Source organism: Schistocerca gregaria, chromosome 3 (genome assembly GCF_023897955.1).
Source record: "Schistocerca gregaria isolate iqSchGreg1 chromosome 3, iqSchGreg1.2, whole genome shotgun sequence".
Lineage (NCBI taxonomy): Eukaryota > Metazoa > Arthropoda > Insecta > Orthoptera > Acrididae > Schistocerca > Schistocerca gregaria.
Genome location: NC_064922.1, coordinates 354,107,600 through 354,127,788, shown reverse-complemented (window position 1 = coordinate 354,127,788; position 20,189 = coordinate 354,107,600). Strand labels below are relative to the sequence as shown.

General features: G+C 41.3%; 1 protein-coding gene across 2 annotated transcripts in view; it reads left to right on the top strand.

Moving 5' to 3' along the window:
- Positions 1–20,189, top strand: part of LOC126354819 (integrin alpha-PS2-like) — a 721,457-nt gene that overhangs the window by 687,056 nt on the left and 14,212 nt on the right. For both annotated transcript variants that reach the window (XM_050004760.1, XM_050004759.1), the window contains 2 exons: positions 11,754–11,929; positions 12,099–12,190. In XM_050004760.1, coding sequence (XP_049860717.1) covers positions 11,754–11,929; positions 12,099–12,190 — 268 coding nt within the window. The remainder of the gene's footprint in view (positions 1–11,753; positions 11,930–12,098; positions 12,191–20,189) is intronic.

The window sequence follows — 20,189 nt, the reverse complement described above, 5'->3', positions numbered from 1 at the left end:
TATCTAATAGATTCACAAGATCTGAACTCTCATCACAGTTATGCTGATGATGATAATACTGTGATTTAATTTCATTTTTCTGTTTGTTCGTATACAATTTTTACAATAATATTGTGTAAGATACATTACACAGTAATTTACATATGAACATAAGAAGACCAAGAAAATGTTTATACTGCAATTAAAATGGGGCAGAAACATTGAACAATTCAAGAGAACTATCTGGAATTTTCCTTACATGATTAGGGAAACTACAATATAAATAATCAGGATGGCCAGCAGAAATAAGAATCTCTCATTTCACAAATGCAAGTCCAGCAAGACTATTGCTGCATTGCCCTCACTTGGTACGCTGTAACATTGTTCTTTTGTTGTTTCCATTCATACAGGTAACAATATAAGCACTCCTACAGCCACTAATCTTTATCAGTTTCCTTAATCAGGCTTCTTCATCATAAGTTGCAACATACAGTACTGGATATTACATTTGAGCTATAATTTTTGAAATTAATTTCACATAAGGGTTAAATACTGTTACTGGTGCAAGGAAAGGTGTGGGGGGAGGGGGGGGGGGCTGCAAACAAATAATACTGTGCCCACAGGTTACACGGATTACAAGCCAGAGACCACATAGTAACACAGGTGGAGCAATATTGCCAGACAGAAGTGGGAACCACTGCAATAGTTAGTTAGTTTGCTTGGCTGTATAAGTACAGCAGTTTTTAGCTCCTGAAGCTAGCAATCTTGCACATGGACACAATCAATTTGCACAACAGTGAGAGGAGTCAGCTTTGCTATCCAGCAGAGTCCATAAATATAGTGCAATCATCTGAGAAACATCAGTTTGATCAGACCTGGGCATCAGCTAACTACCAGAGAGTGAGAGGGAGCTCATGGCTGCTCATGCTTAAATTGGCTAGTTAGCTGGTCTCGTGTGATTGATCAGCCAGAGTTGCTGACAGCAATCTTTGCGGATCTAGTCATAATGGCAATTTTCAGTAGTTTCACATCTTCCATTGATGTGTCTGGTGGGGTTACAAGACATTGGAATTCAGGTATTCTGTTGAACTTTATGTGCAATTTGAATTGTATGAGCAAGTCAAGCTCAGATAGTTTTTTATTTTTTTATTTGTAAAAACTGATAATGCTTTGATATTCTTTTTGTTGTGTGCTTGTAGAAAATATTACCTGTACCTACTTGATCTTTATCCATGAGTTTAAGGTGATTATTTTTATTTATTTATTTATTTATTATTTGTTCCATAGATCAAATCAGTACAATGGCTTGTACAACTGATATGGGATAAGTCAATACAAATATACGGTTTACAGGAGTCTAAAACAGTAAACAAGAACACAGAAGAATGATTATTTTACATTACTTACAGAATTATGTTACTTAAAGTTACGGCTTTACAGAGAATTGTTACATGATGTGACACAATTGACTTAACAACATTCAGCTTTGATACATTATCATGCACTAAGACAATTTTGATACCAAATATTCCTGGATGGTATAAAAGCAGTCTTTTATTAAAAGAGACTTCACTGTCTGTTTGAATTTATTTATTTCTTGGATTTTTTGTATAAAAGTTGGAAGATGATTATATAATTTTATTCCCATACACTTGACACCGTCACTGTACAGTTTTGTTTAGTGGGTAAGTATTCTTAGAGAGGTTTTTGATCTTGTGTCATAATCGTGGTAATCCATATTTTTGCTAATTTTGTTGACACTTTTTTTGGTAAAGAATAATAATTCTAGTATGTATTTGCATGGGAGGGGCAAAATATTTAGTTTCTTAAATAATGCTTTACAAGTGTCTCTTTGTTTTTTTAACATAATTGTTCTGACTATTTTCTTCTGCAGTTTGAATATCTTAATTGATTCAGAATTTTGGCCCCAGAAGATGATTCCATAGCTAAGTACAGAGTGAAAGAGTGCGTGGTACATTGTGGTTAGCGTACTTGTGTTAGTGACATTCCTTATTGATCTAATCATGAAGCATACTTTACTAAGTTTTGTGCTGGTAACATCAATGTGCCTTTTCCATGTGAGCTTTTCAGTAATAGTGACGCCCAAAAATTTTATTTAATTTTCAAGTTTAACATTATTTTTTTCCAGTGATATAGTTGGTAGTAATGGATTTCTGTTTTGGGCCGTGTGGAAGGTTATTCCAATTGTCTTTTTTGCATTTAGCAGCAGCCTGTTACTTTGAAGCCATCGACTTATTTGATCTGTGGTCCTATCTATATGAGATTGGAGAATTTGTTCGGGTGCAGATATGAGTATAGAGGTTTCATCAGCAAACAAAAGGGTTTTTGTGTTTGGTAGGCTGTGAGGAAGGTCATTTATGTAAAGTAAGAACAGCAAGGGGCCCAGGATAATTCCTATTAAGTTGTTGTAATCATGTATATGTTAGTTGAAAATGGCTGATTAACCCTTGAGTGGACACACAGATTTTTAGAAGGTAAGAGGGGCTCCACTTCTTTATTTTTTCTTTTTTTTAAAAAAAAGGAAAAGGAAAGGTGCCTCTGCAGCAGCATGTCTACTGCTCACTGCTACTACTACAGAACTGGATGTTGTTGCATGACTTCTGGACCTCATTACACTCTTCACGACCTAGCTAGGCAAGAAAAAATTTACGATCCATGCAAGAAAATGCTCCAGATTCTGAGCTAGCAATGCAGTTCCATAAGGAGGTGGTTGTCTACGAGGTAGTTAGTAATTGAATAGATGTTTGACTGGAATCTGCTGCAACTGCACTGTTTAATGGTTCAGTTAGGTCATTACTGTGTGGTAACACTTGTATGTGGCAACATAGTGACGTAATGAAAGTTTATTGTATTATTGTTTAATGAAACAGTAATTCAGCTCATGTAAGTTTATTTTAACATTTTTAACTAAACTAAGATTAAATTGTTATCTTGTTCATACATATTTAACTTAGTACGTAACAAGAGCAGGTGCATGGCATACTTTGTACACACATGAAGAATAGCTGTACTAATGTAAATATGTATGAGCAAGATAACAGTTTAATCTTATTTTAGTTAAAAAATGATAAAATAAACTTACACGAGCTAAATTACTGTTTAATTAAACAATAATAAAATAAACTTTCATTATGTCACTATGTTGCCACATACAAGTGTTACCACACAGTAATGACCCACCTAAACCATTAAACAGCACAGTTGCAGCAGATTCCATCCAAACACATATTCAGTTACTAACTATCTCATAGCCAACTACCTCATTGTGGGGCTGTGCTGCTAGCTCAGAATCTGGGGCATTTTTTTGCACAGATCGTAAATTTTTTGTCACCTAACTTACTATTTGTTGTATATTACAACTGCTCACTTGTAGTATAACATCACAACTTATCACTGTGTTAAATGAAACAATAATGAAGGAACAGGTATAGTCACATAGTTGTGAAACACCAGTGGAACAGTTCAAGACAATGTTATTTGCGGTTGGCACACTATACATACGAACACCCACTCGAGTGTTAATGAAGTTGTTAGAAAAGAATGGCTTCAACAGGACAGTTAAATCTTCAGATCTTTAAATTTATCCATCCAACATTTGATGGAGATATTTGGGCAGTGCATCTAGTAGTTTAATTTTGAAACTTTTGCAGCCTTAGTATTTGTACATCTGCAGTGCAATGCAGGTCAGTATACAGTAACTACATGAGGAACACACACAAGAGAGAATTTTTAATAAAGCATCTTCATTCACTGTACTTGACATTTTCCTCATTAGAAATATGTTACAGCTTATTTTTGAGCAGATCTTATCTATGTAGTGTTTTGAAGTCAAATAACTCTCAATGTCCATACTTAGGAAGTTGTAGTGGTTTGTTTCCAGCTGGGCTAAGTTTCTTAGATCAAGTCTAACACTGTCAGTATGGACTGGTTCTACTGGCATGTACTTGCATGTGTGTGTTTTACTTCCATTTATACCCAGACATGTTGTTGCTGCTGAAATATTACTTTGAATTTTTGATACTCGATAGTGGTTCTTGAAGTTCTTCAAAATGACCTTGACAACTTCTTCAACTTTTAAGTCATTTATGTAGAGAATGAAAAGTAATGGATCTAGCACTGAACCTTATTGCATTTTCTACTTCACTTTTAGGCATCCAGAACAGACATTAACAATACTACTGTTAATTTCATATTTTATCTCAATGCACTTTTCTCTCTGTTTCTTGAAGGAGCCTATAATAGGAGGTGACTTTTCCCTTGTGCTATAATGATGTAGTTTCTTTACTAAAATATTGTGACAGACATAGTACAAACCTTTAGAGAGATCAAGAAACAATCCACAAGCATTTTTTATCTAACATCTTTGAAGTGAAAGATAGAAAGATTTTAGTGATGTCTTAGCTTACCTATTTTTCCTGAAACCATGCTGTTCATTACATACTGTGTTCTACCTATATATGATCTTCATTAAATCAAACAATGAAAAATCCAGGATGGAATGTAACAATATTAGAGAAGGAAAGTTGATACTCACCATGTAGCGGAGCTTTTTGTTGTGCCAATCACGACTCAGCAGCTCCACCACATGGTGAGTAGCAACTTTCCTTCTCTAATATTGTTGATCTTCATTAAACAATCTTTTAAAGCAGTTTTCAGTATTGTTGCCAAAACAGAAGTAATGATAGTGCATGTGTTCTGTTTAGTCCTTCATAAAAGGTGAATCACCTAAAACTTGCACCCCAAATATTGTGGAAATGGAAAGTGCTATTGATGTGCAATTTTCACAGAATGGTTGACTAGTCTGGGGCACATATTCTTAGCCAATACACAGATTGTAATAATACTTAGAAAGTGTATTTTTTGTGCAAACACACTTTTTTAAATGAAACAATGCGTATTGACATTAATAAACTGAAAGTAGGGTAAATTAGAATGTCAGTAGTGGTTGTAGCAGGATTCTAGCATGAGTCATTTATGAGAGATCATATTTTGAAAAGTTTCCAGACTAACACTTTCTTGTGCCGTTCATCCTGCTTAGTTGCTAGGTACCATGTTATTATGTTTGCTTACAGTATGCTTGTGTGTTCTTTGAGTGCAATGCGACTTGCTAGTGTGGCAGTCCAAGCAGCCGAGCAGTAGGTCATGAGTGATCAATGGGATTTACCAGTGCAGAAAAAACCAACATGCTCTTGGTGTATGGAGAGTTTCCAATATGATAGTGAAGTGGATATGTGAAAGGATAAGTACAGTACAAAAGTGTACAGGCCGACATCGTCTGTTGACTGCCAGAGACTGCCGACAGTTGAAGATGGTTGTAATATGTGATAGGCAGACATCTATCTAGACCATCACACAGGAATTCCAAACTGGACTGGGATCGACTGCAAGTACTATGACAGTTAGATGGGAGGCGAAAAAACTTGGGATTTCATGGTCAAGCGGCTGCTCATAAGCCACACATCACGCCAGTAAATGCCAAACGACGCCTTGCCTGATGTAAGGAGTGTAAACATTGTATAACTGAGCAGTGGGAAAATGTTGTGTGGAGTGATGAATCACTATACACAATGTGGTGATCCAGGGTGTGGGTATGGTGCCAACAGTAAAATTCGGAGGTGGTGGTGTTATGGTGTGGTCGTATTTTTCATGGAGGGGGCTTGCACCTTTATTTATTGTATTTGTATATGTTATAATGTTCTTGATAACTGTGGAAACTGTGTTGCAACATAGTAAAGAAATTCCTAGTTCATTAAATAATCAAATCAAACCCAACAAACAAATGTTAAAAAGTGAAAAGAATCTGTTTACAATGCACGGCCTGTGGCAGAGTGGTTACTTGACAATAACATCCTTGTAATGGACATCCCGTGGTCTAGGGGTAGCGTCTTTGATTCATAATCAAAAACGTCTTCGGTCCTGGGTTCGATCCCCGCCACTGCCTAAATTTTGATAAATATTCAGCATTGGCAGCCGAAGACTTTCGGCATAAGAAGTCAGCCTCATTCTGCCAACGCCCTTGTCAAAGAGGGTGGAGGAGCGGATAGAGGTTCAGGGCACTCTCTTGTCCTAGGGGTGGGAAATTGCCCCTAAAGGTGGAAGAATCAGCAATGATCAATGACATGAGGATGCAGAAGGCAACGGAAACCACTGCATTAAAGACACTTAACGTGTATCCACAGGACATGTGGCCTGTAGTTGAAGAAGTGTCATGATCATCTCTCCATTGGCAAAAGATTCCGGGATAGTCCCCCATTCGGATCTCCAGGAGGGACTGCCAAGGGGGAGGTTACCATGAGAAAAAGACTGAATAATCAACAAAAGGATAACGTTGTATGAGTCGGGGTGTGGAATGTCAGAAGCTTGAACGTGGTAGGGAAACTAGAAAATCTGAAAAGGGAAATGCAAAGGCTCAATCTAGATATAGTAGGGGTCAGTGAAGTGAAGTGGAAGGAAGAAAAGGATTTCTGCTCAGATGAGTATTGGGTAATATCAACAGCAGCAGAAAATGGTATAACAGGTGTAGGATTCGTTATGAATAGGAAGGTAGGCCAGAGGGTGTGTTACTGTGAACAGTTCAGTGACAGGGTTGTTCTAATCAGAATCGACAGCAGACCAACACCGACAACGATAGTTCAGATATACATGCCGACGTCGCAAGCTGAAGATGAACAGATAGAGAAAGTGTATGAGGATATTGAAAGGGTAATGCAGTATGTAAAGGGGGACGAAAATCTAATAGTCATGGGCGACTGGAATGCAGTTATAGGGGAAGGAGTAGAAGAAAAGGTTACAGGAGAATATGGGCTTGGGACAAGAAATGAAAGAGGAGAAAGACTAATTGAGTTCTGTAACAAGTTTCAGCTAGTAATAGCGAATACCCTGTTCAAGAATCACAAGAGGAGGAGGTATACTTGGAAAAGGCTGGGAGATACAGGAAGATTTCAGTTAGACTATATCATGGTGAGACAGAGATTCCGAAATCAGATATTGGATTTTAAGGCGTACCCAGGAGCAGATATAGACTTAGATCACAATATAGTAGTGATGAAGAGTAGGCTGAAGTTCAAGACATTAGTCAGGAAGAATCAATACGCAAAGAAGTGGAATACGGAAATTCTAAGGAATGACGAGATACGTTTGAAGTTCTCTAACTCTATAGATACAGCAATAAGGAATAGTGCAGTAGGCAGTACAGTTGAAGAGAAATGAACATCTCTAAAAAGGGCCATCACAGAAGTTGGGAAGGAAAACATAGGTACAGAGAAGGTAGCTGCGAAGAGACCATGGGTAACAGAAGAAATACTTCAGTTGATTGATGAAAGGAGGAAGTACAAACATGTTCCGGGAAAATCAGGAATACAGAAATACAAGTCGCTGAGGAATGAAATAAATAGGAAGTGCAGGGAAGCTAAGAAAAAATGGCTGCAGGAAAAATGTGAAGACATCGAAAAAGATATGAGTGTCGGAAGGACAGACTGAGCATACAGGAAAGTCAAAACAACCTTTGGTGACATTAAAAGCAACGGTGGTAACATTAAGAGTACAACGGGAATTCCACTGTTAAATGCAGAGGAGAGAGCAGATAGGTGGAAAGAATGCATTGAAAGCCTCTATGAGGGTGAAGATTTGTCTGGTGTGATAGAAGAAGAAACAGGAGTCAATTTAGAAGAGATAGGGGATCCAGTATTAGAATCGGAATTTAAAAGAGCTTTGGAGGACTTACGGTCAAATAAGGCAGAAGGGATAGATAACATTCCATCAGAATTTCTAAAATCATTAGGGGAAGTGGCAACAAAACGACTATTCACGTTGGTGTGTAGAATATATGAGTCTGGCGACATACCATCTGACTTTTGGAAAAGCATCATCCACACAATTCCGAAGACGGCAAGAGGTGACAAGTGCAAGAATTATCGCACAATCAGCTTAACAGCTCATGCATCGAAGCTGCTTACAAGAATAATATACAGAAGAATGGAAAAGAAAATTGAGAATGTGTTAGGTGACGATCAGTTTGGCTTTAGGAAAAGTAAAGGCACGAGAGAGGCAATTCTGAAGTTACGGCTAATAATGGAAGCAAGGCTAAAGAAAAATCAAGACATGTTCTTAGGATTTGTCGACCTGGAAAAAGTGTTCGACAGTATAAAATGGTGCAAGCTGTTCGAGATACTGAAAAAAGTAGGGGTAAGCTATAGGGAGAGACGGGTCATATATAATATGTACAACAACCAAGAGGGAATAATAAGAGTGGACGATCAAGAACGAAGTGCTTGTATTAAGAAGGGTGTAAGACAAGGCTGTAGCCTTTCACCCCTACTCTTCAATCTGTACATCGATGAAGCAATGATGGAAATAAAAGAAAGGTTTAGGAGTGGAATTAAAATACAAGGTGAAAGGATATCAATGATAGGATTCGCTGATGACATTGCTATCCTGAGTGAAAGTGAAGAAGAATTAAATTATCTGCCGAACAGAATGAACAGTCTAATGAGTACACAGTATGGTTTGAGAGTAAATCGGAGAAAGACGAAGGTAATGAGAAGTAGTAGAAATGAGAATAGCGAGAAGCTTAACATCAGGATTGATGGTCACGAAGTCAGTGAAGTTAAGGAATTCTGCTACCTAGGCAGTAAAATAACCAATGACGGACGGAGCAAGGAAGACATCAAAAGCAGACTCGCTATGGCAAAAAAGGCATTTCTGGCCAAGAGAAGTCTACTAATATCAAATACCGGCCTTAATTTGAGGAAGAAATTTCTGAGGATGTACGTCTGGAGTACAGCATTGTATGGTAGTGAAACATGGACTGTGGGAAAACTGGAACAGAAGAGAATCGAAGCATTTGAGATGTGGTGCTATAAACGAATGTTGAAAATTAGGTGGACTGATAAGGTAAGGAATGAGGAGGTTCTACGCAGAATCGGAGAGGAAAGGAATATGTGGGAAACACTGATAAGGAGAAGGGACAGGATGATAGGACATCTGCTAAGACATGAGGGAATAACTTCCATGGTACTAGAGGGAGCTGTAGAGGGCAAAAACTGTAGAGGAAGACAGAGATTGGAATACGTCAAGCAAATAATTGAGGACGTAGGTTGCAAGTGCTACTCTGAGATGAAGAGGTTGTTTCATGCCAGGCCTCACTGACTGACATCGATACCTCTCGTCAGTGCAGCACTCCATGAAGAATAGGCTGCCATTCCCCAAGAAACCTTCCAGCACCTGATTGAACATATGCCTGGGAGAGTGGAAGCTGTCGTCAAGGCTCAGGATGGACCGACACAATGTTGAATTCCAGCATTACCTATGGAGGGCGCCACAAACTTGCAAATCATTTTCAGCCAGGTGTCGGGATGCTTTTGATCACATAGTATATACAGCCAGTTAAGTATTTGCTCATAATAATAAACAATAGGAGCAGTGTTTAAACTACACAACACACATCTTACGGACAATTTCAAAGATCATGGAATTGTTACAGTTCCTAGGACATTCATGTCCTAAAAGCATTATGTATACACTGTCGGAAAAAAATTAATATGCCCTTTTAAAGTTTTTGATTCACTAAAAATTTATTGTTGCAAAAGTTGATGTGGAGTATATGAAATGACAATATTTACAGGTCAATAGCTTAAGTGGTCAGAGGTACCAGGTATCACCCATGCTGAAACACCCATATTAGTACATGGTGTAATCCTCACAGGTGGTAATGCCGTCACTGACTTTGGCATCCAGTTGATCATACAGATGGTGAATACTGTTGTGGGATACATTATGCCATGCTCACTAAACCTGTTTATGTAATTCTGCTTGATTGGAGACAAGTCTGGAGATCATGTTGGCCAGAGAAATTGTTGCATGTCTTGAGGGCATGTTGAATTTCACAGGCAGTGTGTTAAGTGATCTTTATCCTGTTGGTACAATACATCACCTTCCTGTTGCAAGAATGGAAAAAGAATGGGCTAACATCTTTCTGCACATACCGAGTACTGGTTAGTGTCCCCTCCAGAAACACCAAAGATGAATGAGAGTTGTACCTTCTTGGAACCTGGGACTCTAAAGCCTGTGGTAGAGCCAGTGTATTTTGGACAAATACACTTAATGAGACTGCAGTCACCAGGTCTACATCACACACATGAACGACCATCAGTTGCATGCAGGCAGAATCTGCTTTCTTTGCTGTAGACCACGGCATGCTATTTGGACCATTCATGCCATGCATGTCAATGCTGTGATGTGAGTCGAAGACAGACTAGAGCTGTGTATGCCTGTAGCCCCACTGCTAATAACCAGTTCACAACAGTTCATGTTGACACATATGGGCTCACAAGCCCTCTTGTCTGTGCTGTGGTAGCTGTATGATTTGCCACTTCTGCCCTTACAATATGACAGTCCTGGTGGGCATCTGCACTGCGTGGACATCCTGCAGCTTATCTTTGGGTGTGAGAATTTTCACGTGACCAATGACACCAGTACTGTTGCAAAACTGATGCAGCTCCAGCTTGTGTAGTCCTTCAAAATGACTATACCACCACCACTCGGAATGCCATAGTTTGACCCCTTTCAGGCTAGCTCTGTTGGCTGTAAGAAGCACGAGTAGATCTCCATAGCATGGTTGCCTGCTTACTTCATACGTTTGCATCAGGCTGAGCCCTCTGGCTGTGATCTTTTCCTATTAATCGGTAGACACAGATGGTGCTCTGGTAGCTATTCCACTATCCTATCTGGTGGCGGACATTGTTGATAGCATTATCAGTACATCTACTATCCCCCAGATGGTATATGCTTTCATCGGATCAAAATCAACATCATCTTTCCAGATGTACCAACCTTTTTTTTCTGACAATACAGAAATCAATTTCTGAATTTTTTCTTGAAGACTCTATGTCTTCTCTGGGATTCAGAGTGAAGATTATGGTTCTAAAGTCTCTAACAAGATTGTTGCAGATACATGGATAACATATTGGCTATCTGTGCACAATTAGAAGAATATTAATCACAGATCTTGGTAACCATTCCTCATATAAATAGGACCCTTTCAGGGCAACGCAAGAACCTACACCCTTCCCCACCCCTCCCTCATGGTACCAGAATTTCTGCTGACTTTATTATTTTCATCTATAGACTTTCCAAATGCAATGGAGTATGGTTGATGAATTACAATTAATTGAAAATGCAAAATATACTGCAAATTCCTAACATGAAGCTACAGCATGTCTCTGAAGAAGAATTCTTGGTATATGTGGAATACAAAATATTTGTGAATTAAAAAATGGGTGGAATGAAATCACATATGTCATATGTGACATGATATTCATGTAAATCTCCCATCTCAATTTAATTCCTTAAAGTACAGTCACAAAAATTCACATTAGCTTCTAAATGAATGAGAATACATTTTTTTATGACTGATAGGAAAGCATTGGCAAGCTGATAAATCAGTTAGGTCTTAATATTTTGCTACTATTTGACATTTATTATCGAAATCATCACCTACTTAATGGTTTTCAGAAACAGTTAACTGGTTCAAGAGATAAAAAGTTAAGAAGCCACTGTAAGTAATGGTTTGCTTAATCATTGTTATCATTTACAGTTTGGTAATAATATATAGTCTTTGTTAGTGAATAAAATTTCAGGATTTTTTTTTTTTTAACATTCGCCTAAAAACTCGCATCAAACCTCTTTATTCTTGTGGCTGATCTCACATCAAACATTTTTATTAGTCTTTATTGCCAATTTGTTTTTGTTTTTAGGGTGTCTAGTCCACAAGAGTTGTATTACAATACTACAGGATACAATGTTGTTAATGTAACACGAGAATCAGAAATTGGACCTCAGCTAACACACACTTATACTGTAATCAACAATGGACCAGCTGACATTGTGGAGGCTGACCTGTACATTCTGTGGCCCATGTACACACTGTCAGGTTAGTTGCATGTTGAGTTAAACAGAAAATCTATTGATATACTACTCCTAGATCTGTTTGTTGCTCTTTATATTCATTTTTCATTTATTTTTCAGATACAATTGCCTTAGAATTACCTAAATATAAGTCCAGTCACTATATTAACATAAAATATCACAATTGTCCTCAGGTGACCCTTTTTTCTACATCCTGGAACAGCCTGAAGTTACAGGCCCTGTCGTCTGTGAGAAGTTGGAGGAGGTAAATTCACTGCAGCTAAAGGTCAGTAACTTTCTTTTGAGGAGGCCTATATTTTTACTGTTGATAAGACAGAATGCTCTCAAGTAATTCTTGAAAATAGTCTAATGTGTTCTGAACACAACCCAGCTTTTTGTCATTTATATGTTGTGCCTGCAGTACTGTTGACATCAGAGTCTGCCACAGGAGTTTCCCCTGCGAAGCTGAAGTGCAGCTGACTTGTCAGCCATATCTGTGATGCGGGTAGACATGGTCTCAGGTGAGGGATACATAGTCTCTTCTCCACCCCACTCCCCCATCAGGGAAAAAGATGATGGAGACATCTTGATGTCATACAGAGATTATCCATGGATGTGGGTGTCCATGTAGTTTAAGCACCAATCCCTAGGATCCTGACCTGAGGGCATGAAGAAGCATCTAGATACTGGTGTGGATGGCCCAAGTTTGGCTGCAGAATCTGTAATTAGCATGGGAACTACCCTGGGTGAATCTGGAAAGAGAAGGAATGTAGTGACTACACCATGGAGAACCATGCACTGCTGATGATAAGGCAGTTCTACAGTAAGGACTTTTTCTGTGTAGATTTCCAAGAGAGAGCAATCATGGAACCAGGGAAGTCTGACTGATTGCCCACATACACTCCTGGAAATTGAAATAAGAACACTGTGAATTCATTGTCCCAGGAAGGGGAAACTTTATTGACACATTCCTGGGGTCAGATACATCACATGATCACACTGACAGAACCACAGGCACATAGACACAGGCAACAGAGCATGCACAATTTCGGCACTAGTACAGTGTATATCCACCTTTCGCAGCAATGCAGGCTGCTATTCTCCCATGGAGACGATCGTAAAGATGCTGGATGTAGTCCTGTGGAACGGCTTGCCATGCCATTTCCACCTGGCGCCACAGTTGGACCAGCGTTCGTGCTGGATGTGCAGACCGCGTGAGACGACGCTTCATCCAGTTCCAAACATGCTCAATGGGGGACAGATCCGGAGATCTTGCTGGCCAGGGTAGTTGACTTACACCTTCTAGAGCACGTTGGGTGGCACAGGATACATGCAGACGTGCATTGTCCTGTTGGAACAGCAAGTTCCCTTGCCGGTCTAGGAATGGTAGAACGATGGGTTCGAGGACGGTTTGGATGTACCGTGCACTATTCAGTGTCCCTCGACGATCACCAGAGGTGTACGGGCAGTGTAGGAGATCGCTCCCCACACCATAATGCCGGGTGTTGGCCGTGTGTGCCTCGGTCCTATGCAGTCCTGATTGTGGCGCTCACCTGCACGGCACCAAACACGCATACGACCATAATTGGCACCAAGGCAGAAGCGACTCACATCGCTGAAGACAACACGTCTCCATTCGTCCCTCCATTCACGCCTGTCGCGACACCACTGGAGGCGGGCTGCACGATGTTGGGGCGTGAGCGGAAGACGGCCTAACGGTGTGCGGGACCGTAGCCCAGCTTCATGGAGACGGTTGCGAATGGTCCTCGCCGATACCCCAGGAGCAACAGTGTCCCTAATTTGCTGGGAAGTGGCGGTGCGGTCCCCTACGGCACTGCGTAGGATCCTACGGTCTTGGCGTGCATCCATGCGTCACTGCGGTCCGGTCCCAGGTCGACGGGCACGTGCACGTCCACCTGGCCTCCCGCATGCCCACTATATGCCCTCGCTCAAAGTCCGTCAACTGCACATACGGTTCACGTCCACACTGTCGCGGCATGCTACCAGTGTTAAAGACTGCGATGGAGCTCCGTATGCCACGGCAAACTGGCTGACACTGACGGCGGCGGTGCACAAATGCTGCGCAGCTAGCGCCATTCGACGGCCAACACTGCGGTTCCTGGTGTGTCCGCTGTGCCGTGCGTGTGCTCATTGCTTGTACAGCCCTCTCGCAGTGTCCAGAGCAAGTATGGTGGGTCTGACACACCGGTGTCAATGTGTTCTTTTTTCCTTTTCCAGGAGTGTATTTTGTGCCATGGCCGACCTGAGGGAGGAAAGACAACCCTGGAGATGACCACTTTGTAATCCACCGGAGGACCCTTTTTGTATGGAGCAAATTCATGTGGACCACAGGCCGACAGGCTGCAGCTTGCTGAATCTTCTTTCTGAAAGAAGTGGAATTGCATGAGACTAGTAAAAGTCAGAGAAAGGGGTGTTTGTGTCCAACAGAAGATGTGTGTGCCACAAGTGACTGTGATGTTGGAAGGAAAAGGTATGGCAAGAAAATGCAATGATATACAACACTGAAGGTCACACAACACCCTGGTGGAGAGGCCAAGCCACAGCAAAACCTAGCAATAATGCCAGTGATGCCACACAGTGGTGGTCAGCAGCTGGCTTTTGCAATCAGAGGTCTCAGTGGTGCCCTCACGAGTCTGTGAATGATGAGATACAACAGCATTGAGTAACTGGCCCAGAGAGCTCACTCATGCAAAGAGTCGTCAACAGGAGCCAGACCTGGAGCTTGCAGAAGGATGTCTGTAAAAAGGAGGACCACACCCAATGTTAATTTGGAGACCAATACGTGGCCCCTCTGTTGGTTGGTAAGTGGCAAAAGCAAGAGAAAGTTTACAGTCTTGTACTGTTGTGCTCGGAGGACTGGGTGTGACACTCAAAGGATCTGCCACCCCAACAGCAGACAGACGGGGTGCAGCAAAAAGGACCAGAACTGGAGTATCACTATGTGAATGTGGATAGTGACAACACTAAACATAGAAACTACAGGCTGCCAGGGTTATCAGTTGACAATGCAGAAATGTCGCCTTCAACCGAAGTGGGGGCAAACGTGAAAACTTGGTAGTATGGCACTGAAAAGAGTGCAGCCTATGGATGAAAGGATCTGTCTGGAAAAGTACAGAGAGTTGAAACAGTGCCAGAGGGGAGTCCCAGACCTTAAAAGATATAACATAAAAACACCTTGTGGAGGAGAGTTTCTAACACTTTATTTACTTATTTAAGATGACAGTTCACAATAATCCCATGGGGACCGTGTTGCCAATGTTATAGAGATGGCTAGAGAAGGGCTTATCCAGCAATGGCTATCAAATGGCTGCTCATGATAATAATTGTGAAGAATTTTCTGGTCTCTGTTCTTGTGTACATCACTGGTTATCCAAAAGCTGCCTATTTAGTTATTGGGTTGATCCATAAGCTTGTAGTGTTTTTCTGTAAGTTTACTAAACAAAACAGATACAAATATCAGAGACTTATGTGATCAATAATATATTCTCTTCCCCTATTTACAATTGTCTGCTAATGCTGGGGTAACTTTTTCATCCCAGGATTGTAGAAACCACGTGGCTTTTAGGTGACCAGCTCATTGATCCATGTTTGGAGTGCATTTTCATCCATAAAGGAAGTTCCTTGAAGTTTGTTTGATAGAGAGCAGAAAAGTATGAAAATCTGAGGATGTGAGATGAGGTGGATAAGGTGGGTGTGGAATGACTTCCGAACCCAACTCCTGTTTAGTGTTTTTTTTTATGATACAGGATAGGAGTGGCTGGTGTTGTTCCTTAGTCAATTGATGATGAGCAAGTAGAATTCACACTTATGACCTCCCCACAAGTTTTGTGATTTTGGCTTAGAGCATGCAGTACCCATACACCCGATTTTTTTAACCTTCCCCTTTGCATGCAAATGTCACATGATGAGGAATATTCAAAGTTCCATCACATTTGACAGTTCTTGAGAACAATGATGTGGACCATTGGGGAGTAATGAATTTAAATGATCTTCTTCAAACCCCAAAGGGCTTCCTGAATACAGAGACTCACTAATGTCAAAACATTGCTCCTTAAAACGAGAAAATCATTTTTTGCAGTGGTCTGTCCAATGCATTATCCTCATACATGGTGAAATTTTTTCTGGCTGCCTCCACTGTTGTCACCCCTCAGCTGAACTCAAACTGAAGAATATGTCAGAAATATTCTGATTTCTCCACTTCATGCTTCATTTTCTAGCACCCAGAGCTCTAATCACTATCTATTAATGACAAAATGACAATATGTAAACTCAAAAACTACAAATAAAAAATGACAGCCAATAAATAAATCCATAGCAACCAGGATACCAACACGCAAAAAAAAAAAAAAAAAAAAAAAAAAAAAAAAAAAAAAAAAACAACTATGAACTTATGCACCAACCTAATGTTTTTATGTCACTTAATTCTCACCCTTGCCCCACCAATAGGTGGTGAAATATCTTCTTCATTGCAACCAGTTAGTCAGCAACCCCAAAAGTATTTCGATATGACAATAATTTCAGACATTTTTTTATTGTTTCTCATGTCATCAGCTTCCCATCTCAGGTTTGGGGGTGCTAGGCACATCTCAACCCCATTGTTTTTCCAGGTAGTAAACAGTATCTGTACATTATTTTTGTTGGATTTACTCCATTCTTTCAACACTTACACTTTGTGTCACATCCTTCCAAAGCCCACACTCACCCTTATGGATCAGTTGTCATCAGGATTTACCATTCAGCCTAGCCACTCTGAATGCTGTTGATTCAACACTAATTTCTTGCATATCCGATTATTTAATTATTTTTATGTTACCCCTTTGACCATTTCTCCAATTTCCCTCCCCCCCCCCCCCCCCCCCTCAAACACATAGGGAACAAACATGTCTAAAACTGTCACCAATCATTCAACCTAACAATGTTAAAACCAGTGAATCTGATGATAATATTGGCCATTTTTCATTGTTTTTACATGTCGCCCATTTCAAACTCTCGACCTACTCCCAGGGGCAAAATGTCTTTGAAAGTCTGAAAGTTGTGCTTTAAATCACTCCACCATTGTTGATGACATCTGGGAGGAAAGCAGCTGCAACATATTTTATTATGTTAAGGGTTGCAGACTTTGTCAGACTGCACTTTATTGATACTGATTATTCTCATACAATATACAAGATCTGATTAAAAAAAAAAAAAAATCCAGAAAATTCATAATTTCACGCCAATGGTGTGTTGGAGCAAAATGTGGTTGGCATCCCTGCACATGACTGTGTTTACTATGTAACTGCCAGAAGTTTAATTCAGTATGTGTGTAAGTTATTGTTCAGTGCTGTATTGAGTAGAACATTGTGTCACACAGCTTGCGAATTTCGAGATGGCAGAATTAAAGGAGCAACGCATTTACATAAAATTTTGTGTGAAACTCAAGAACAGGGACAAACCAAATGATGCAGGGAGCCTATGGTGATAAGTGCTTAAGCCAAACTTGGTGTTACAAGTGGTTCATGCAGTTTAAAAGTGCTAGACAGAAGTTAAAGATGGCCCTCATTCAGGACACCGTATGACGCCTACTGACGATGCTCAACAAAATTGTGCATGCCAGTCGAAGACTGACTGCATGAGAGACGCAGAATAATGCAACATTTCAGTTGGATCATGTCATGAAATCATGACACAGCATCTTGGAATGCATCACATTGCTGTCAAGTTCATCCCATGGCTCATGAGTCAAGATCAGAAAGACCTTCACTTCACAACCTATGAAGAGCTTTTGAATCATGCAAATGAGAATGAGATGTTCCTTAAGAGATTCGTAACTAGTGATGAGACATGGGTCTATGGTTGTGATGTTGAGACCAAGGTTCAATCTTGACAATGGTTTAGGAAAGCTTTCCATGACCACAAAAGGTTCATTAGGTCAGGTCAAATATCAGAAGCATGCTGATAGTTTTATTTGACTTTGAAGGATTAGTTCATCATGAATTCATGCTACAGGCACAAACTGTTAATTGATGATACTATCCCAATGTGTTCCGATGCCTGCAAGAAAATGAGAGAAGGAAACAGCCTGAAATGTGGTGACACAGTACACGCCTCTTTCATCACAATAACACACGCACACATTCATCCCTGTTGGTGGATGACTATTGCACAAAAAACAAAATGAGTGTGCTGCCTCATCCTCCGTACTCTCCAGACCTGGCCCCTGTGAACTTTTTATTTTATTTCCAAAGTTGAAACCCTGTTGAAAGGATGAAGATTTTCAATGATAAATGAAATAAAAGAAAATTTGCAGAAGTGCTTTACTAACAAGACTGCTTCTGGAAGTGTAAACTGTTTTGGGAGAAGTGTATCAATTGTGGAGAAGAGTATTTCAAAGGAGACCATGCACGAAAAGTAAAATGTAAGTGTAGAAAAATGTTGTAGACAAAGTTCCGGAATTTTTTGAACAGACCTCTTATATGATCTACACTCCTGGAAATGGAAAAAAGAACACATTGACACCGGTGTGTCAGACCCACCATACTTGCTCCGGACACTGCGAGAGGGCTGTACAAGCAATGAGCACACGCATGGCACAGAGGACACACCAGGAACCGCGGTGTTGGCCGTCGAATGGCGCTAGCTGCGCAGCATTTGTGCACCGCCGCCGTCAGTGTCAGCCAGTTTGCCGTGGCATACGGAGCTCCATCGCAGTCTTTAACACTGGTAGCATGCCGCGACAGCGTGGACGTGAACCGTATGTGCAGTTGACGGACTTTGAGCGAGGGCGTATAGTGGGCATGCAGGAGGCCGGGTGGACATACCGCCGAATTGCTCAACACGTGGGGCGTGAGGTCTCCACAGTACATCGATGTTGTCGCCAGTGGTCGGCGGAAGGTGCACTTGCCCGTCGACCTGGGACCGGACCGCAGCGACGCACGGATGCATGCCAAGACCGTAGGATCCTATGCAGTGCCGTAGGGGACCGCACCGCCACTTCCCAGCAAATTAGGGACACTGTTGCTCCTGGGGTATCGACGAGGACCATTCGCAACCGTCTCCATGAAGCTGGGCTACGGTCCCGCACACCGTTAGGCCGTCTTCCGCTCACACCCCAACATCATGCAGCCCGCCTCCAGTGGTGTCGCGACAGGCGTGAATGGAGGGACGAATGGAGATGTGTCGTCTTCAGCGATGAGAGTCGCTTCTGCCTTGGTGCCAATTATGGTCGTATGCGTGTTTGGCACCGTGCAGGTGAGCGCCACAATCAGGTCTGCATACGACCGAGGCACACAGGGCCAACACCCGGCATCATGGTGTGGGGAGCGATCTCCTACACTGGCCGTACACCTCTGGTGATCATCGAGGGGACACTGAATAGTGCACGGTACATCCAAACCGTCCTCGAACCCATCATTCTACCATTCCTAGACCGGCAAGGGAACTTGCTGTTCCAACAGGACAATGCAGATCCGCATGTATCCCGTGCCACCCAACGTGCTCTAGAAGGTGTAAGTCAACTACCTTGGCCAGCAAGATCTCCGGATCTGCCCCCATTGAGCATGTTTGGGACTGGATGAAGCGTCGTCTCACGCGGTCTGTACGTCCAGCACGAACGCTGGTCCAACTGATGCGCCAGGTGGAAATGGCATGGCAAGCCATTCCACAGGACTACATCCAGCATCTCTACGATCATCTCCATGGGAGAATAGCAGCCTGCATTGCTGCGAAAGGTGGATATACACTGTACTAGTGTCGACATTGTGCATGCTCTGTTGCCTGTGTCTAAGTGCCTGTGGTTCTGTCAGTGTGATCATGTGATGTATCTGACCCCAGGAATGTGTCAATAAAGTTTCCCCTTCCTGGGACAATGAATTCTCGGTGTTCTTATTTCAATTTCCAGGAGTGTATTTGGCTGCCATTTTTTTTTACGTTTCTTTAATCCTGGCTTGCACCTGTATTAACCAGGGTTTTTTCCCTGTATGTGGCCTTGACTGTGGTTTTATGAACACATAGGCCATGATTGCTTGTCATTGGACATACACATTTCAAGTTTTGGGATGTTTTTTGTGTCCTTTTGCCCTCACAGGGATTTACACTATGTGATCAAAAGTGTCCAGACACCTAGCTGAAAATGACTTACAAGTTCGTGGCACCCTCCATCAGTAATGCTGGAATTCAATATGGTGTTGTTGATCCACCCTTGGCCCTGATGACATCTTTCACTCTCTCAGGCATACGTTCAATCAGGTGCTGGAAGGTTTCTTGGGGAATGGAAGCCCATTCTT